The sequence below is a fragment of the Siniperca chuatsi genome, linkage group LG16 (genome assembly GCF_020085105.1).
Source record: "Siniperca chuatsi isolate FFG_IHB_CAS linkage group LG16, ASM2008510v1, whole genome shotgun sequence".
In the NCBI taxonomy this organism is placed as follows: Eukaryota; Metazoa; Chordata; class Actinopteri; order Centrarchiformes; family Sinipercidae; genus Siniperca; species Siniperca chuatsi.
Window position 1 is genome coordinate 16,884,233 of NC_058057.1, and position 18,087 is coordinate 16,902,319.

General features: G+C 38.2%; 1 protein-coding gene across 3 annotated transcripts in view; it reads left to right on the top strand.

The window, feature by feature from the left end:
- The window catches only part of akap12b (A kinase (PRKA) anchor protein 12b), a 46,010-nt gene that overhangs the window by 9,358 nt on the left and 18,565 nt on the right, over nt 1–18,087 (top strand). For all 3 annotated transcript variants that reach the window (XM_044168445.1, XM_044168444.1, XM_044168443.1), the window contains exon 2: nt 13,999–14,074. In XM_044168445.1, the coding sequence (XP_044024380.1) occupies nt 13,999–14,074 (76 nt within the window). The remainder of the gene's footprint in view (nt 1–13,998; nt 14,075–18,087) is intronic.

Genomic DNA, 18,087 nt, shown 5'->3' on the forward strand with positions numbered 1-18,087 from the left:
GGGAGTCGGAGCATTTGAAGGACAAACAGTGAATCATAGCTTCAGTGCAGCTGCTTTCTTGGTTAGCATACTCATGTAGATTTACTGTATTGACCAAACACACGAGTCGTATATCACAATCCTCGTCCAATAACAGTAAAACTCACTGACCTGAAGAGCAGTGGTGGAAAGTACTTACTCAAGTACTATTGCAATTTTGAGGTGTTTTACTTGAGTATTTCCATTTTATACTGCTTTGTACGTCTACTCCTCCGCATTTCAGGAACGATATTGTACTTTTTACTCCACTACATTTGTCTGAGAGCTATAGTTAGTAGTTACTTTAAAAGCCTATAATAAGGATATATAATATTATCTTTGTGATACTATAAATTAAACTACCCAACAGTATATAATTGTTGAAACAACCACGAAATGCTGCTTATATGTAAATGCATCAAAATAATAAACCAACAATATAATATAGAGTAATATAACATTTAGGGGCCATTCTGCTGTATAATATGAGTACTTTACTTTAAGTACACTTTGCTCATAATATTTAAGTACTTTTAGTTATATACAATTTTGACTGCAGGACTTTTACTTGTAATGGAGTATTTTTGTATTGTGGTATTGCTACTTTTACCTTTTACCAAACTTTAGACCTATATACCGTGCATTTTTGTTTTTAAACGGCCTCTGATAGTATGTTTCCTTCAGCAAACCTGTCTCCCAAAAATTACGTTTATATACGATTAATTTGCACCAGCAAATATATTTTGAGAGAAATGCAGTGCCTTCTGAATTACATTTCAGCATATCATAATGAGAAAATTTTAATAAACGTATATGCAAAGTCACAAAATATTCATACTGAACGTATTTGAAAAACATGAACTGACAATGTATTTATTTTCCCTGCATGACACAAATCCCAGTCTCCCTATATAAACGTAATTTTTTCAAAGACAGAGTTGTCTTTATGGACCTGATTCACATGAATAAGCATGTTAAGGTTTATGGCTCTAACTAAAGATGGGAAATATTCAAAAATGCAAAATAAGTCACTACCTCTAATAACAAAACTGTAACTGGAAGATGTGACTGACGAAGTAAACGCGCTTTCATCACAAACACCATACTGTACTGTATATACTGTTGCATTTGGACTCTGTAAATCAGGTGAATCAGGTGGTAATTGCTTACTACTTTGAGGTGAATGGAAGTGTTGCTTTAAACTGTAAACAACTGCTCACTGCTTTATTGAAATGAGGATTGAATTATATCATCATTTTCCATAAACTACCACCTCTAGAAATACTACAGTACAACATTTCCCAGAGAAGCCTAGCTGCATAGACATAAACATTTATTGAGACCTCAAGACACCATGACATAACATGTGTTTGTTTGCGATTAAGCTATTCACATTTTTTAGACTAGATAATTGCATTAGCAGACTAGAGCCCATATACTGTTCCTGCTCTGTTAAGCAGGCGAATGAAAGTAATTAGTTGTATGCTGGCAAGAAAACAGATTTCTATTCAGAGCTGATTTCTTTCACATGTGTCTTTTAACTGTATTAAAATCAAATGGCACGTAGCAATCTGTGTGAAAAACTTTGATAGTGACTAAAGTATCTGAAATTCCTCGTGTCTGGCTGACAGGTAATTATCTGCTCCTGTGTTTTAAAGATGCACTAATCAATATTTTTATAAAAATATTAATCGTTGTAGCTGAAGAGCCAGATGTCTGTTAAGAATCTCAGTCATCTACATCATAGGATATCTAGAAGTGCTAAGTCAAAGGCAGCTGGAGTTGCTGTAGATTCCTAAAGACATTTAGCCTCTGGAGACTTTCCACTTCTAGATAAGGAGATCAGACCAAAACAGAGCTAAAAGGTGAGTGACTGTAGGACTTACATCCGCCAGGTATAGCACGACTCCAAATGAATGTTAATGTTGCTGTGTCTGCCGGATGTGTAAATAGAAGACTGTTAACATAAGGTGATAATATGTCAATTCTGTGCTTACAGGTTTTCCCACTTCCCCCAAGTGGCCAAAACATCAATAAATGCAGCTTTAATTGTCAAAGCTAGTACAAATGTTATGTTTTATTAATCAATATATCCACCAGTTATAGTTATCATAAACGCCACTGTTGAGAAATGTTGATCAGCTTGTCGGGTTGCACCTGTTCAGGTTGACATTGCTAATAACGGTTCACGCCATCTTTGTATTTTCATACAAATTTTGCACCAAATAGTTTACAACAACCAGCTTTATGTTTTTGAATGTTGAATTTTAACTGTGTACATGTTTAGGCTGGTGTTTGTAGTGTGTTTTCTATCTATTAAGTGTCTTTCTGTAACAACATCTGTTTTCTATGCAGTAATTACATTAATCAAAGAAAATAAAAGCAACCCTGAACCTCCAACACAAACTTCATGTTAGCTAGTTTATTGATATATTTAATAAAATATTATGTCCAAACAGTATTTCATAGTATAACAATATAATTCTGTGTGCATATAAACAGAACAACATGGTCATGTTGCAACATTTTCAGGAAGTATGCAGCAAAGCTAAGACTGAATTATCTGTGGTAATAAATCATACATTAAGGTCATGTTACCTCATCCATTTATGCTCAAGTTCTTCTTTTCACTCTATTAACTGGATTTTGAACTTAATTTCATGTATCTCTTGCCACTGGAGAGGAAGTTTTCAGCTTTAAGACACAATATGTGCTACTTCTCAACCACATACACCAACTATCCAAAAATGCCTGACTTTGGAAACTGTTCTTCAAACTATTTGGATAGCCCCAAGTTTAAGTGTATGTATTTGACCCTGAATGTTGTTTCTGTGCCACTTAGATCAAATATATATACATTAGTAGAGCGAGAGTAAGAGTAATTTGAGGCCTAAAGCCAAAAAAACTGTCTGGTTTAAGTGTCTCACTAATTAAAGTCATTTTTATAGCGTCTGTATGTGTTCCAGACTCCCCTCTCACTAGTCATCTTCTTTTCTCACATATGACTCTGGAGCTCAGATGCTTATCGGGGCTCAAAGATATTTAGAGATTCATGACAGGAGGGTCAGCAAAGGGGGTGGATTTGTTATTTCAGCCCAGTTAGAGAGGCAGGCCCGGGGGGTCAAACACTGGCCAGTGTGGCCTGATTATGATCATGTCCTGGGGGGTCTTTCCTGCGACCAGGCTGTTGTTGTTGTTTGGCTCAGTTTGCTGTTCAAGTGTAGCAGCCGCACAGATGAAGGGATGGGGGTGATAAAAAACAGACAAATTGTGGGAGGTATAGAGACCTCGGGTTAAAGGGTTAGTGATGCACAGATGTAGGTAGAGGAGGACAACGTTGTTTAATCTGTTGTCCTACAATGGCAGTTAACAGGTGTGTGACTCTGCAGCTTTAGGGTCACTCAGTCTATTGGTTTTTCATTTCTTTCTTTCATTTCTTGTCTCTTCCTCTCTCATACACAAACACACACACACACACACACACACACACACTTGGCTTTTTATCATTCTGATGTTTTATTTATCTAATTCAGTGTCCCTCAGGTTCTCTTCTCTGCTGTTTTCATGAAAATTAATTTGGTCAATTAAAACCAGCATTTTAGGTCAAATCCAAGTCAAGTTTGACATTTTCAAAAGCAAATTGCAAAGTTAGTTGCAATAATTTCAGGTCTGTGACTGCTGACTGTTGAAATAAAATGAAAAGGCATTTTTTGAACAGTTGTGCTGTGTAATTGCTGTGTTAGTGTTTTACTGAGTCCTTTTAATGCATTTGGCCTAGTAATGAAATATTTAAGGCTCTAGGGATGGCAATGTCTGTGAATTGTGAAATATCTATATCTATATATGAGTATAAGTGTCGGACTGATTGCCATGAACTTTTGTACAGTTATTCTGTTGGTTCTCAGACGATGAAGGCTAATGACTTTGGTGATTACCTGACTTTTCCTCTAGTGTCACCATGAGGTTGAGATTTGTGGTTTCTCAACAACTTTGGGATGGATTACCATGAAATTTAAAAACTTTGGTGATCATCAGGTCAAAGTTGTCCTTTACTTTGCTTTATGACAAAGTACCTGCAAAAGGGGGTTTGAGGTTTTTGACATAAAACTATGCAATTTCACATCATTTTGGACCATTATTAATATTATAGATAACTATAATATAGATATCTATAATATAGTAAAGGGATAGATAATATAGATAATATAATTATAGATATAAGATTAAAGACAAAACTGTCACTTCGGTTAAAGAGAACTTCTGTGGACCCTTGCTGAACATATACCAACCACCCTGTGCAGTGGGCGCTAGAAACCCCCAAATACAATGTAAAATGTTTTGTTTTCCTACCAAACTTTTCTTTATTTTAACAGTGCTGCGGTGTACATACAAACCCTGAGGTCTAGTCTCAAGTCATTGTTTTGTGACTTAAGTCTGACTCGAGTACAAGTCTTTTGTCTACAGCTTTGATTATACAATAAAAAACGAGAAACAACTATTGTAAGTAAAATGGAGAGATTGTAGTTTATCCTATAGTATTATGAGGACTTTCAAGGTGGCCAAAACCAAAACTGTTTTAAAACCATCATATCACTGAGTTTGAGTAATCCAATCCTTAACTGGTAAATTGTATTTTGTCATGAATTGCAGGACAGTTTTTAACATTTAGCCAAACACCAGACTGAATGGATGTTTATCCATTAAAGATAAACTAATAGAAAAATTGGCAGCCACACTTTTGGACACAAACACACATACACACACACACAATCACAGTGAGTAAGGGAGTTTATTCATATACAGCTTGTGTCTGTGTGTGTTTGACAGTGAGTTGACAGATTTATTGTAACGGATGCCTCTCTTCCTGAAAGCCACCATAAATAAAATCACACAATCAAACCTGCTCTGTATATAGAGCAAAAGTGGACAGCTAGAATCAAAGAGGGAATACATCTGGATATAACTTGATGTAGTCAGATTTGGCCCCAACCAAATGTTTTAGGGATTACTGTGAATTTCGCTCACACAAATTAGCCAAAAATTGGTTTATTTTAAGAAGAATGATTTGAACAGAGACTTACAATGTTTATGATAGGTCTTTTGCGATCCAGGGCTCATTTGACTTGTTCGGTGATTCCTTATTTCACTGCTCTGGACTGCACAAACACACACATATGCACAGACACACAGAAGCACAGGTACCCACAGTCTGAACACCTGAGCAGAGTTAAAGGACTGTGGAAACAGTGAGAGTGCTCTTCGGGGGTCTTGTCAGGCTTTGATCTTTGGTATGCACTGAATGTGGGGGTAAGGGATAATAGATTGGGGGCTGGCAGAGGTGTAGAGACATGAAGGGAGAGGCAGGGAGAGACAGACATGATGGTCATCCAGGCCCCTGAAACCTCCCGTTAGACCTAGGTGAAATATTTATTGGCAAATGCCTCTCCCAGCTCGTTTTAACCTGCTTAGATTAGATTATTGGTGGAGTTTGATTCATCAAAATTGTTCAGAAGATGATGGGAAACTAACTTTACTAAATGCTTCCCTTAACGTATAGATAGGCCTCACTGTTTTCATTTGTCAAAAAAAAATCTGGGATTTTATTGGTATTTCATTTTAATATTATTTTGTAACATACAGAAATGCAGGTTTAAATAGATTTTAATAATACTTGCAGAGCAAATACTGCAGTTTAATCGTGTTTTGTCATTTTTAAATGAAAAGTTCGACATTTTGTGAAATACGCTTATTTGCTTTCTTGCTGAGTTAGATGAGAAGATCTTGTCTCTCTCCATTCTATGTGGTAAATATGAAGCTGCAGCCAGTTATCTTAGCTTACCACAAAGACTAGAAACAAGGGGAAACCTAGCCTTGCTCTATCTGAAGGTGACAAAATTCACCTACCAGCACCTCTTAAACTCACCAATTAACATGTTATATCCTGTTTGTTACGTCTGTAGATCAACTGAAATATAACAACGACAAGTTGGGGTTTTACAGGGAGTTATGTGTCGAACTATTTCCTGGCTGGGAGCTGTGACTGCGCTAAGCTAAGCTATGTTAAGCTAACCAGCTGCTGGCTGTAGCTTCATATTTATTATACAGACATAAGCGTGGTATCAGTCTTCTCATCCAACTGTCAAGAAAGAAAGCGAATAAACATATTTCCCATATGTCTACTTTGAAAGACTCCGGTGCCTAATCTGGTTGAAAATTTTCAATCTTCCTCTTTAAAAAATCAATAAGAACCAAAAACAATAAGCCTTATAGACTCCAACAGGATGATTGACTGAACATAATATGACATCGTAATGAGCCACTAGTGAAGGACTACTTTCCCAGGACTACATTCTTGCTGTCCTTTTCTCCTCATTCTGGCTCTCTGTTTCTCATCTCCTCTCTCTTTCTATCTTCACATCTCTGCTTTCACCTCCTCTCCTCTGCCTTTATCTTTCCGCTCTTCATTCTACCAGTCGCCCCCTCCAACAGCATCATCCTCCTTTCGTCTGCTCCGAGACTCTGTCCACACCTCAGAGATCAGAGGTCGCGAGGTTGACTGTCACATACAAACTACGACCCCACAGAGAGTCTTTTAAGCCTGTTATCTCCCACTGCAAGCTTGCTTGTGTTTGCATATGTTCATTTGGGAATAATCCTAACGTGATTACTCGTGTTTCTAAACCATAAAAGTCATTCACAGAGACAGCTGAAACACTGATCTTTTTCTTTTCTTTATAATAATGCAAGGTTAAAAAGTTAGGACATTTTGAAGAAGCATTAAACAATTAAGTTTTCCTTCTTGTGCACTTTCAGCAGCATCTCACTGAGTCATTGTCAATATACTGGCAATACAATCACCACATTGGCCAGTGAATTTATGACTTCTGTTTCTGTTTCATCATTATTGTGATCTGTGTTATGATTGACAAGTATAGCTAGTTTCGTGGTGAGCTGGAAAATATCAGCCTACTGTATCTGATATCTGCTTATTTCTACAAGGATTCTCAAATATATTCAATCCAATAATAGCTACATTGATTTACTATTCTGTTGAACACCATATTTGAGGACCTAGTCCTTTAAAACCTTCTTGACATGAATTAACTTATTGTATAAATCACAACAGAAGTACAAAATAAAAGATGCTTTAGAATAAACCGAATCAAATGCAGACTGTAAACCTAAACAGTTCTACTGTTTTTGTATATGTGAACTTTCATACACAATTTTTGTGTATGAATTCCTGCAGCCCCTTTGATAACATTAAAAAGAAAAGCCACCCCTGTTTTATGGACATATGGATGAGTGGATCAGATTTAAATATTTTTTACATACTTAGTTCAGCCTCATCTCTATGCCTATTCTGAAACAAGAGACCTGAGTTTTAGATATAACTTGCCAGCTGCGACAGTCTCTTCTTTTCCATTAACCCCCTCCTCCTCTTCTGTGTTTGGTTTAAGGGATATAAAACTCCTCTGTTGACCTTTGTGGAGTGATTTAGGAGACAGCGGGTCTTCTCACTCCTGGAGCCACTGAGTATAGAGGAGAGGTGTAGGCAAGACATAAATGAGAGAGGCAGATAAGAGGAAATGAGAATCAAAGATAAATTTAGGATAAAAATGAAAGCAGAAAGAGAAAAAAGAAAGATCATAGGAAAACAGCAAATGAGAAAATCTTATCTTTCCTCCAGTGTTGATCCTGAAATTGTAGGTCTTCTTGTGGACAGTCAGATGGGAAGGAATTATAGCGTATCTGAAGGCTTTTGCTTGCACAAAGAGGATTGACTAATTGGACTTTTTTGTCATTAAATAATCTCCAAAGACAAATTCACAGAGTGAAAAAGATATCAAAGAGATCTGGTTGCTGGGCAACAACTGTGGTATTACGGGCTAAAAGTTTAACTCCATGTCATGGACACAGAGGAATGCTAGTGTGTGTTTCCCTTAATAAGTCAGTGCATGAACAAATTATTCCATTACTACTCTATCCTTGACCGATATAGGAAATGTAATGTCGCAACACAGGAGGAATCAGTGAAAACACAGCTCTGTCAACCAATATGTCATCAGTTATTAATCCCCATCACCCAGCACTTTCTGAACAATTAAAAAATAAACATGTGAATGAAATGAAATGTCATTGGGGCAGTTGACAGGGTGAAACAGTCCTTCTCCCAGGTAATATAAGAATTTGAAGCACAAGCCAGAAAACAAACAACGTTATTCTATATTTTTCTCATTGTCAACAAATCCCATAAAAAGAGAATAACCAACAATGTGTTAGTCTATCTTGCAATACCTTCTGACTTCCTTATGCGATCTGTGGCTCTCAGCCCCAAGCCCATTGGTTCCTACTGAAGATGTAAATCTGAGTCACAAATGTAAAGTTTCATATTTTTAAAAAAGGCTTAGTAATTTCCTAAAACAGCTGGGCACTATAGTTTTTTTTATAGGAGTAGAAAGAACATTTGTTTGGGACTATTTTCAGTGGCAGATTAATACACAATTGGTGCTCTTGTGAGTAGCCTATTTAAAAGCACCAGAATGATGTATTTGGGATTGACTCAAAGTAAACTACAGTGCCCATGTTCATTGTAATAAAGGAACTTGCCACCAAGTGTGGCAAGAGGTCTAAATCAGGCATTTGCTAACCCTAATCCTAACACTTGTTACTAGGATCAATTTGTTATTGGTTTTGGTCTTATCAAGCAATTAGTTTTTTGTTTTTACCTTATCCTTTAATGTGGATAGCAGGGATTTATGATTTAACCCTTTAAAGTTTCTGTCTTTGTCCAGTACAGGTTTACCTGTCAGCCACTCATTGTAATTGCCTGTTTAAACAATTTGATTTAACAAGTTGGATTAAACAAATCATAGCAGTTATTTATTTAAGTCTGAGTGGTGGCTCAGCATTTACAGTAAGTGCCACACAGGTCTGCTGGCTGACAGACACCAAGCGCCTAATGGATGTGTAAACACTCAAATGAAAGAGGCTGTCCTTTGTGTGTATTTAACCTCTTGTGATAAATGAAGATGAGACTAAGAATAAATTAAAAGAGCTGAAAGAGGTTATAGGAGAGGCAGGAGCAGGGGGTGTTTACTGGTACTTCTGGTAGTCAGTAAACACAGCTCACAGTGCTACCTCACTAATTCCATGAATGTATACACATGTAAGCAGACACATATCCACATATACAGTACGTACGTCCTGCACATGAGGGAAGGTATATATCTCTCCTGTCTCTCTGTCTAGTCCTGTTGAATATAGAATATGAATATATGTGTTAAATGGAAAAATAGCAGCTGTTCTTAAATAACAATGAGGCTATTCAAATTGTTTCCAATAAGATAAATTAAATCAGATCACAGAAAACCAGACAGAAAACAAAACACTCTCTTGCTGTTTTCTCCCCGCTGTTGTTTAGTTTAGCAGATGTTTTGTTTTGTGACCATTCCTTTGTGCAATTTTTGTAGCTGGTCAAAGTCTGTCTTTAGGTTTCTGTGGCAGACCATGTTACCAAGCAGACGTCAAAAAATGCACAACTGGCAGTGGAACTTCAACATATTCTGTCTGGGAACTCAGGAAAGGAATTCAGGCGACGCAGTAGCTATCAGTTTTTGGGTCAGTTCGGTTTCGGTTCACTGGAATGATAAACTGAAGCTGCAATTCTTAAAATACCAACACAGCCTTCACTCTCAGTCATCGCTATTTGGCTGGGATATGAGATCCTTCCATACCTGATTATGTGAGAATTGCTTAACACAAATATTGATAACTCTCTCCAGAAGAGTGTTATGTGCAATGTTAAGTTTAAAGCCATCACTTGCGTATCAGTAAGTAAGAGCCTGAGTTGCATATGGATTCAAGAGTTTATTACGTTTTATTTAACCTTCATTTAAGCAGGAAAGCCTAGTTGAAAGTATAAAATCTGTTTTTCAAGAGTCCTGTCCAAGATGGGCAGCAATAACAATGTGTTAGAGACTAACAACTTAAAACAGATGACACAAAATACAGTATATCACAAGCTCAGAATTAAACAGAAATTGATCCAAGCATCATAAATAAAATTGTGAATAAGAATAATAAAAAGACCACACCCCTAGAAACAAGCTAAAGTGGCACTCCTATAACGTTGTTGGACTCACAATGGACCATTTTTTAAAGAAAAAGTATAAAAATCGATGCTGCAGAACCAGAGATATTGTCTTTTTTATTCCATGCATTCTTCTTCCTTTTCAAAACCTGGCTCCTACATTACCCACAATGCAACTCGACTGCCGACAGTTCGGCCAGAGATTTGAGTGTGTTATGCTAGTAGCGGCTAATGTAGCCTCAAGCCGCTAGCATCAAGCAGAGAGGAGGAGCGGGCTACAGAGGTCTGGTAAGCTCACTTCTTTCTAAGAGGAGTCCCTCTTTAATGTAACAAACTTTGAGTTCCAGTTTAAAGACAACCTAAGAACAGTCTAAAACTGACTGCAGTGTTAAATGTATATTGTATTTTACATATATTTATATATTTTCTTTATGATGTATTCTATTTGCATTTTGAGCCCAAACTATAACATAACTCTGCTGTACACTTTTTTAAAGATTTCATTTAGTCAGCCGTAAACAGTCAAAGAAAAGTGACATGACCTTCCTACATTTACATGCACATCTATGCATATACTGGTGTATAGTCTGACAACCCAGCCACTAGACGAGAACATCAATATTGGACGATTCTGCAAAACTCGGGATTACGTTCAATTACATTAAATTCTCACTTTCTGCACATGGCAACTGCAGTATAGTTAAGGTTATAGCAAAAAAAAGGAATTTCTAGGGATCCTGAGTTGAGTTTCCTGGTGTATATTATGGCCTAAGGGGCTCATTCATCCTCCTCCTGATCAGTCTCTTGAAGGATTTGTCCTGAAACTTACACCTGCTGCAGTGAGAATATAGCAGCAGCATTTATGATGTCCAGAAGAAGGAGTGGCATTTTGATGGGGTCAGAGGGGGCTTATGAGGTAATTTAGGGACAGAGGTGGGAAAATGGTGACCGTTTGGGGGAGGTGGGCTGAAATAACAGGGTGTTGGGGAATCTGTGGAATTTTGGTGAAGAGGGCAAGGAATGCTGGGAATGCCAGTCATGAGGTAGACTAGGGCAGAGCCAAGGGCGGGGTTGCTGCAGGTCCGGAGGTCAGCTGATCAGAAATCTGATCAGAGGTCCTGATGGCTTTAAAATGACTGAAATTACACAACTATCCTCCTCTGTGTGAAAGCATTTGAACCAATGAGGTTTTTATGTGTGTGATTACATGTGTGGGTGTAAACGCTCCAAGCATGCCATAATGATCTTGTCTGGCTTCAAACAGATTTCTAATTTCTTAAAAAGAATCAGGGGCCTGTTTAATAAAAGTGATTTGTGAGTACTGCTTACATGCAGATCGCAAATAGATGCAACGTCACATTTCACAAATAATCAAACATAGACACTGGCATGCTCGTGCATGGGTTGGAAATGGAGGAGGAAGTTATCTCATGTTACACATTGCAGCTTGTATGTTGCAAACTTGGTGAAACAGGTTCCAGAATTCCAATAACCAATCACATCAGTCCACTTTGAGTTGTTTTCTCATTTGACAGTTGAAATGCAAGCTATGCGATCAGATCATAGTTTGCATTTAATGATCAGTTGGTTATACAATTCCTGGGAAATGGCATCCAGTATTTGTATGTTTTTCCTCTTGTGCAGAGCAGGTAGGAGCCACACAACCTATGAGCTATGTTGGCACACACTTACTTACTTTAGTATTGTGTTCCTGGGTGGATCAAGCCTTTCAGTAGCGACGACAGAATGGCACCATGAGCACTTAAGGAACCATATTTGAAAATGACCTAACAATGAGGTTGTCAATTTCTGTTTGCTGGGTGGGAGCAAACAGGGGTAAAGGGCGTGGTTGTATTATGTTTTTGTAGTAAATGTGTTTTAAGATGTCTGATTACATCTGCAACCAATTACGACCACAATATTATCCAAGCCACCTCATTTCATCTGGTTTGGCAGAGGCCAATGCAAATAAAATCAGATATTTGTGCATTAAAATGTAGCTGCCTAAAAAACAAAGCATTGACAGAGTGCAGGAGCTCATCTGAGATTTTTGTGTGTCTAGACCTGCCACATAATGCAGATAAGTGTCATTGGATGGTAGAAGTTAAATAGAAGTTTCATTGAAAAGACATTGTTTCTGTACTTTCTGCCTCCTGAAAACTGTTGAATGTTTAGTAGCTTTTAACTGTTTCATACGTTGTAAATTGAATGTCTTTTATGTTTTAGTTTTGGACTGTAGGTCACACAAAACAAGCAATATGAAGATGTCACCTTGAGCTTTGAGAAACTGTGATGAGGATTTTTTCACAGTGACATTTCATAGATTAAACAATTAACGATTAATATTCTTTAATATCTTATTGTCAATTTTATATTTTATATTTATGATTCTTGACTTGCAGTACTTACTTTATATTTCTTTATATTTCTACTATGTTTATTGTTTTGCACCAAAATACCAAAGCAAATCCCTTGTATGTGTAAGCCTACCTGGCAATAAATCTGATTCTGATTCTGATGACCATTCCTCCCTCCCTCCTCAAACCAGCTCTCACATCCCTCCAACCTATCCCAAGTAGAGTGTCTCCTCTGTGGTGTCATTTTTCAGGGCTTTCCTGGAGGAGTTTGGGCTGGTGGCAATGGAGCCTGAGTTTTCCATTAGTTAGATTAGCAGCTCTGTGGGGAGGCTCTGGTTCCCTCTCCCCTGGCTGGCATAGACAAAGCTCTGGCCTGCCTGCCTTTGTACAGCTGTCAGTTGGAGCTGTTCACTACTAGAAAATACTCAGTCAGGACCCAGATCCTCTGATAAGGTGCTGTGAGCCTGTTAACACAGACATGTATGTCCATAATGAAGAACGACTGTGAAATTGTACTTTCTAAAATGCTATTGTATCATCAATATTCTTATAATATTGCTTTTATTGCTGTGATATTGGTATGTTTTGTTGTAGGATTTCTGTGTATGTCTTTTTCAGCGTTGTTTGCCAACTTGCCAGAGATTTGACCGTTGTAACCTGATATGAATTTACCCATTTTTGGTACTTCTCATGATGTTTTTGTTTTTTAACGATTCATTTTACCACCTGCTAATAAAACTATTTAAGGATGTGTAATTTAGTGGTAACACACACCATTTAAGGATCTAATAGCATCCTGGCATGCTGATTCGCTGATCATAAAACATGATGGGTTGGTTGAGATAAAGGCAATTATGTTGTGGTTCGCATTATTTGAAAACCATCATAAAGCGTAGCAGTTTTAGTGCTTTAGTGAAGGCTGTCATTGTCTTGAATGCCTTAAAGAAATAGTTTGACATTTTGTTGTTCAATAAGAAATAGTTCCAATATGAAACGTTTTTACATTTCCATTATTTATGGAAGATTAAACAAATGATGAATGAACTTGTTAATTAGTGTGCTTTAGAGGTGTTGGTAGGTATATTTTTAACTTGCCATGCCAAGCTAGCTGTTGCCCCCTATTTCTGGTCTCTATGCTAAGCTACAGTAAGCTAAGCTAACTGCCTTCTGGCTTTAGCTCCATACTTGATGTACAGACAAGAGATAGTAGGCAGATTTTTTCAACTTTGTACAGAGCCAGGCTAACTGTTTCCCCCTGTTTCATGTCTTTTATGCAAAGCTAGGCTAATTGCCTCCTGGCTGACACCAACTCTGTGGTTAGCGCATAGATAGATGAGAGTAGTATCAGTCTTATCATCTAACTCTTGTAAAAAGTGAATGATAGTATTTCCCAAAATGTCAGACTATTCCTTCAAAGGAAAACACTGACCACCCATGTGTCCCTGTGTATGCTAATGCTTTTGAATTGATCTTTTTTTGTATTTAAAATACCTCTTGACTCAGAGTGTCTGTTTTTTCTGTCTTTTTCAGCCTTTGCAGAAAAATGGACAAATCTCCAGCATGACCAGTCTGAATGGACACTCAGAGGACAACACGCTGGCAGAAGGTGTGTGTGTGTATATATGTGTGTGTCTGTCCCGTCAGTTTGTGACTTTGGATGATGGTGATTGGGTCTTGTGGTCGGTGAGGTAAGTAGTGGCGATGTTTGTGTGTGTTCGTGTCTAAGATTTTGTACTGTTTATTCAGCAGTGGCAGAAGGGAAGCTTGTTTGTGTGGGGTCAGTTTTCACTGTGTTTGTGTGTGTGTGTGTGTGTGTGTGTGTGTGTGTGTGTGTGTGTGTGTCTGTGTGCGTGCAGATTCTTGTCTGCAGATGCAAGATCTGCTTGAGCCATGACTAATCCCTTTGTCAGCACATATGGGACACCTACATGGGCTTTTCACATAGGAGCCACACACACACTCGCACACACCCACATACTCTTTCTCTCTCCCTCTGCTTCCCTCACTATTCCTTAACTCATGTTAACTCATATACATACATACATTTTGTAAATTTGTATTCAGCTTTAGTGTGATGCTGCACTTAAGGACAGATGCATGCAGAAGTTGAGCTCAGATCACATCGCTGCGTGTGACCAGCTGCAGAAAAATCACTTTAAATTTTGCAAAAAATCAAAGAAATACCCTGTTTTTATAAAAATGTGTCTCTCAGAGTCTTGGAAAATTGTCTATTTGTAGTAGAAACTAATGAACACAGAAGTAGGCCTCATTTGTCTCATTGTTTAATGGACTAGTCAAAACATTGTTCTTATAAAGTGGAAATATTTAAAGACGAGTGTCTTGTGGAATATATTCTAAGGACACAATGAACATTTTTGAATCATTAATCTGTGATAATCATTAACCAGTAATTGTTAAATTGATTTCTGCCCCTTTAATTTAATGTGCACCAACCTGCTCTGTCCATCTCCTGCAGCACCCTCCAATCTCCAAAGCTGCATTTGTTTATTTTCTTTGCCATGTCTATCGTGTCCCCCTCAATCTGGGAGGGCTGCAGGGGCCTGTACACCCTCCCTAAATATTTAGCAGGCCGTGACCCGGGCCCCGCACAAAGCAACGTGCGCACCTCGTAATATGTTTTGGCCCAGGGGAAGGAGTAACCCTATACTACTTAAAACACAGAGATATGTCACATACCACTCTGTCAAATAACCTATTTAATAAGCTATTTAATGAAGCGATTCTGTCCGTTTATAGAGTAACCCAATACCCTCTTCAGAGCAGAGATACAGAGTGTATGAGTTGATGTGGCATGTAGACTAGTGGAGAGTAATTTGGTTGTTGAAATCGTTGCTTCTGTGGACATGTACTGTAAGTTAATTAGTAATGTGGAAAGATGTAGAACAGAAAAGAGGGGAACCATATATTTTACCTTGTTGGAAATGCTTAGATCTTGTGCACTTATGCATACACAAATAGAAGCTGCAGAACATTTGCTACCTCACGACATTTGGTGTGGCTTTACCCTTTGAAACTTAGCAGCCTCTAGTTCTGCTACTCTACATGACCAGAATGGTCCAAAGTACTGGACCTGATCCGAAATGGACCAAAACCAACCTGAACCCGATGTTCATATATTAATCTTAATCAGCAGCTGTGGTCAAAAAGAGAAGCAATACATGTCATTTTTCCTGCACTTCACAGTTCACACTCTTCTTCTGGCCTCAAAAAAACATATTTTTCTTCTGAGATGATAATGCCACACCACGTGATCAGAGCTGATAGTGGATCTGCTCAGATCCATTTGGGTATTACATATATTCACACACAGACCCGAGAGTCGTGCAAAGGGATCCCACTCTACCCAATTAAACTGGGAAGCAAGTGGACCCGTGAAGTTTGACCTGACTTACCAGTCAATGAACCAGCTCACTGATATTGCCCTCATAGAATCTGGCGCTCTCACTAGCAGAACTGAAAACAGGAGAGATACAACAGTTGTTGTTGTGAAAGAACATCAAGGCTACAGATTAAAGGAGTGCAGGGGAGTGAAAGGAAGGGAGATACACAATAGGGGAATGGAAGGTATGGAGGGGTCTCACATCCCAGCACTTCTCTACCTCTTGTGCAGCCTGATAAAGACAGCAATGCATTGTGGGAAACAGGAAGAGCAGAGGAATCTCTCTGATAACAACGAAAAACAACAAAAGACAGGCTGCAGATCAAAAGACTGACGCATGAGCAAACACACATGCGTGCACACACACACATATGCAAACACGCAACCGTAATCTCTCTCTATCAGGTATTCCAGAGTGTTTACAGTTTGACGACCAGTCCGGTGGTGAAACGCCACACCCCAAACACATCACACACCAGCCTGCATAACTTGACAAGTGACAGCCTCGTTTAAAGTATTGTAACAACTTGGAATGAGACACATAACTCACTTTCTCAAAAAAGCAATACCTGTTGATTCTGTGCCCAGACTGCAGACTTTTCTGGGCATTTTTTAGTGGGAAAGTTAATTAGTCTAAATATAGTTTGACTGTGTGACTGTACGAAAAGCAAAGAGCAGGTATATACGTTGCAGCAAAAATATTTTACTCTATCATCTGTCATGGAATGTTTAATTAAATCACAGAAAGTATTTGTTTAAAATGGTATCAAAGTATGGGAATGTTATGGAGTTATATTTTCTAGTACGTCCGTCAGTAGTCGACCCCTTTGTGAATACAATCACAATGAATCACACAAGGTGAACATGCCTTGCAAAAGGGATGTGGCAGTCGTATTTTGATTATTGAGAAATCCTGAAAATGTAGGACAGAAAATAAGAAGTATTTTCAATAAAGCATAGATAACATATTGGCTCAAATACCGTTTGAAAATCATTCTTAAAGTTTGTTTTAACCTCCTTTGGGTGCCAGATAGGCTGAGAAAGCCCAGGCAGGAGGGCTGAGGCTAAGGAATGCAGAGTTTACACCGGGTTATTAGACAAAAAGGAACTGAATAAATATTACATGAAAGTAGAGTTTTGAGGGGAACGCTCAAAAAGGTTTCTTTGCTAAGAGAGAGGCAAGCAAAGAGCTGGGTAGAGTCAAAATAGATAAGGATAAAGAGAGAGAAAGACATTAACACAGTCATCTGTGAATGATGCAGCCACCTATTGCGTCAGTGTATAACAAAGTGCATTCCTACAAATTGAATCAAAATGAGACGTATTATCACTTCAGTTGTCTTTTTGTGTACAGCAGTAAATAATGTGCTATTAAAGTAACCATGTTAATCTTTTCACATGTTAATCTCATTAGTAACAGTAAGATTTGTTGTGTGCTGTGTTTTCCATGTAGACGTGCATACAAGCCTGCATGTGTGTTTGGGTTGCTGGTTTCAGGGGTGTGGGCACATGGGGTGCAGTGGGAGCCCAGAGACTGACATCATAGCTGATGTAATTCACTGGCCGAAGCGTTGTCGGTCCCTCCCAGATCGTTCACAGGCTCGAACAGACGGCAGATGAAGTTCTCTGAAAGTCTTGAGAGGGAGAGTATGCTGACTGTGTTAGTGTCTTCCTATGTTCATAGCAGTTTGTGTTTATTTGTAGGAAACGCTGGACATCATTCATAGGTCAAATGCTGCATGTCTGCTTGTTTCATTCTACTCAAGGGACCAGATGGCTGCAGTTCACCACATGAAATCAATTCAGTGATTTCAGTCATTGAAGTATGTCAGATAGTGCCTTGACGTGAAACTTTCTGTCACTCACTGTAGTGTGCTGTTGCTTGAACCGGCACACTACATGCATTAATCAAACAGTTGATTGACAGAAAATACATGCTTTAATTAATTTGTTTATCAAATAAAACTGCTCCAGTGTGAGTTTTTGCACCGTCTCTCTATGTTATAATATGAGAAACTGAATCCCTTTTAGGTTTTTCAGCTTAGAAAAACTCTTTTATATATTGTATAGACTAAACAATACATTTATTCAGTGAAAAAGGAATGGGTATGTTAATCAATAATGAAAGCAAGTAGTAGTTACAACCGAATTTTGTGCAATGTGACAAATTGTACTACATACTGAAGTAGTCCAAGTAAGCTATGTCAAAAAGTAAGACA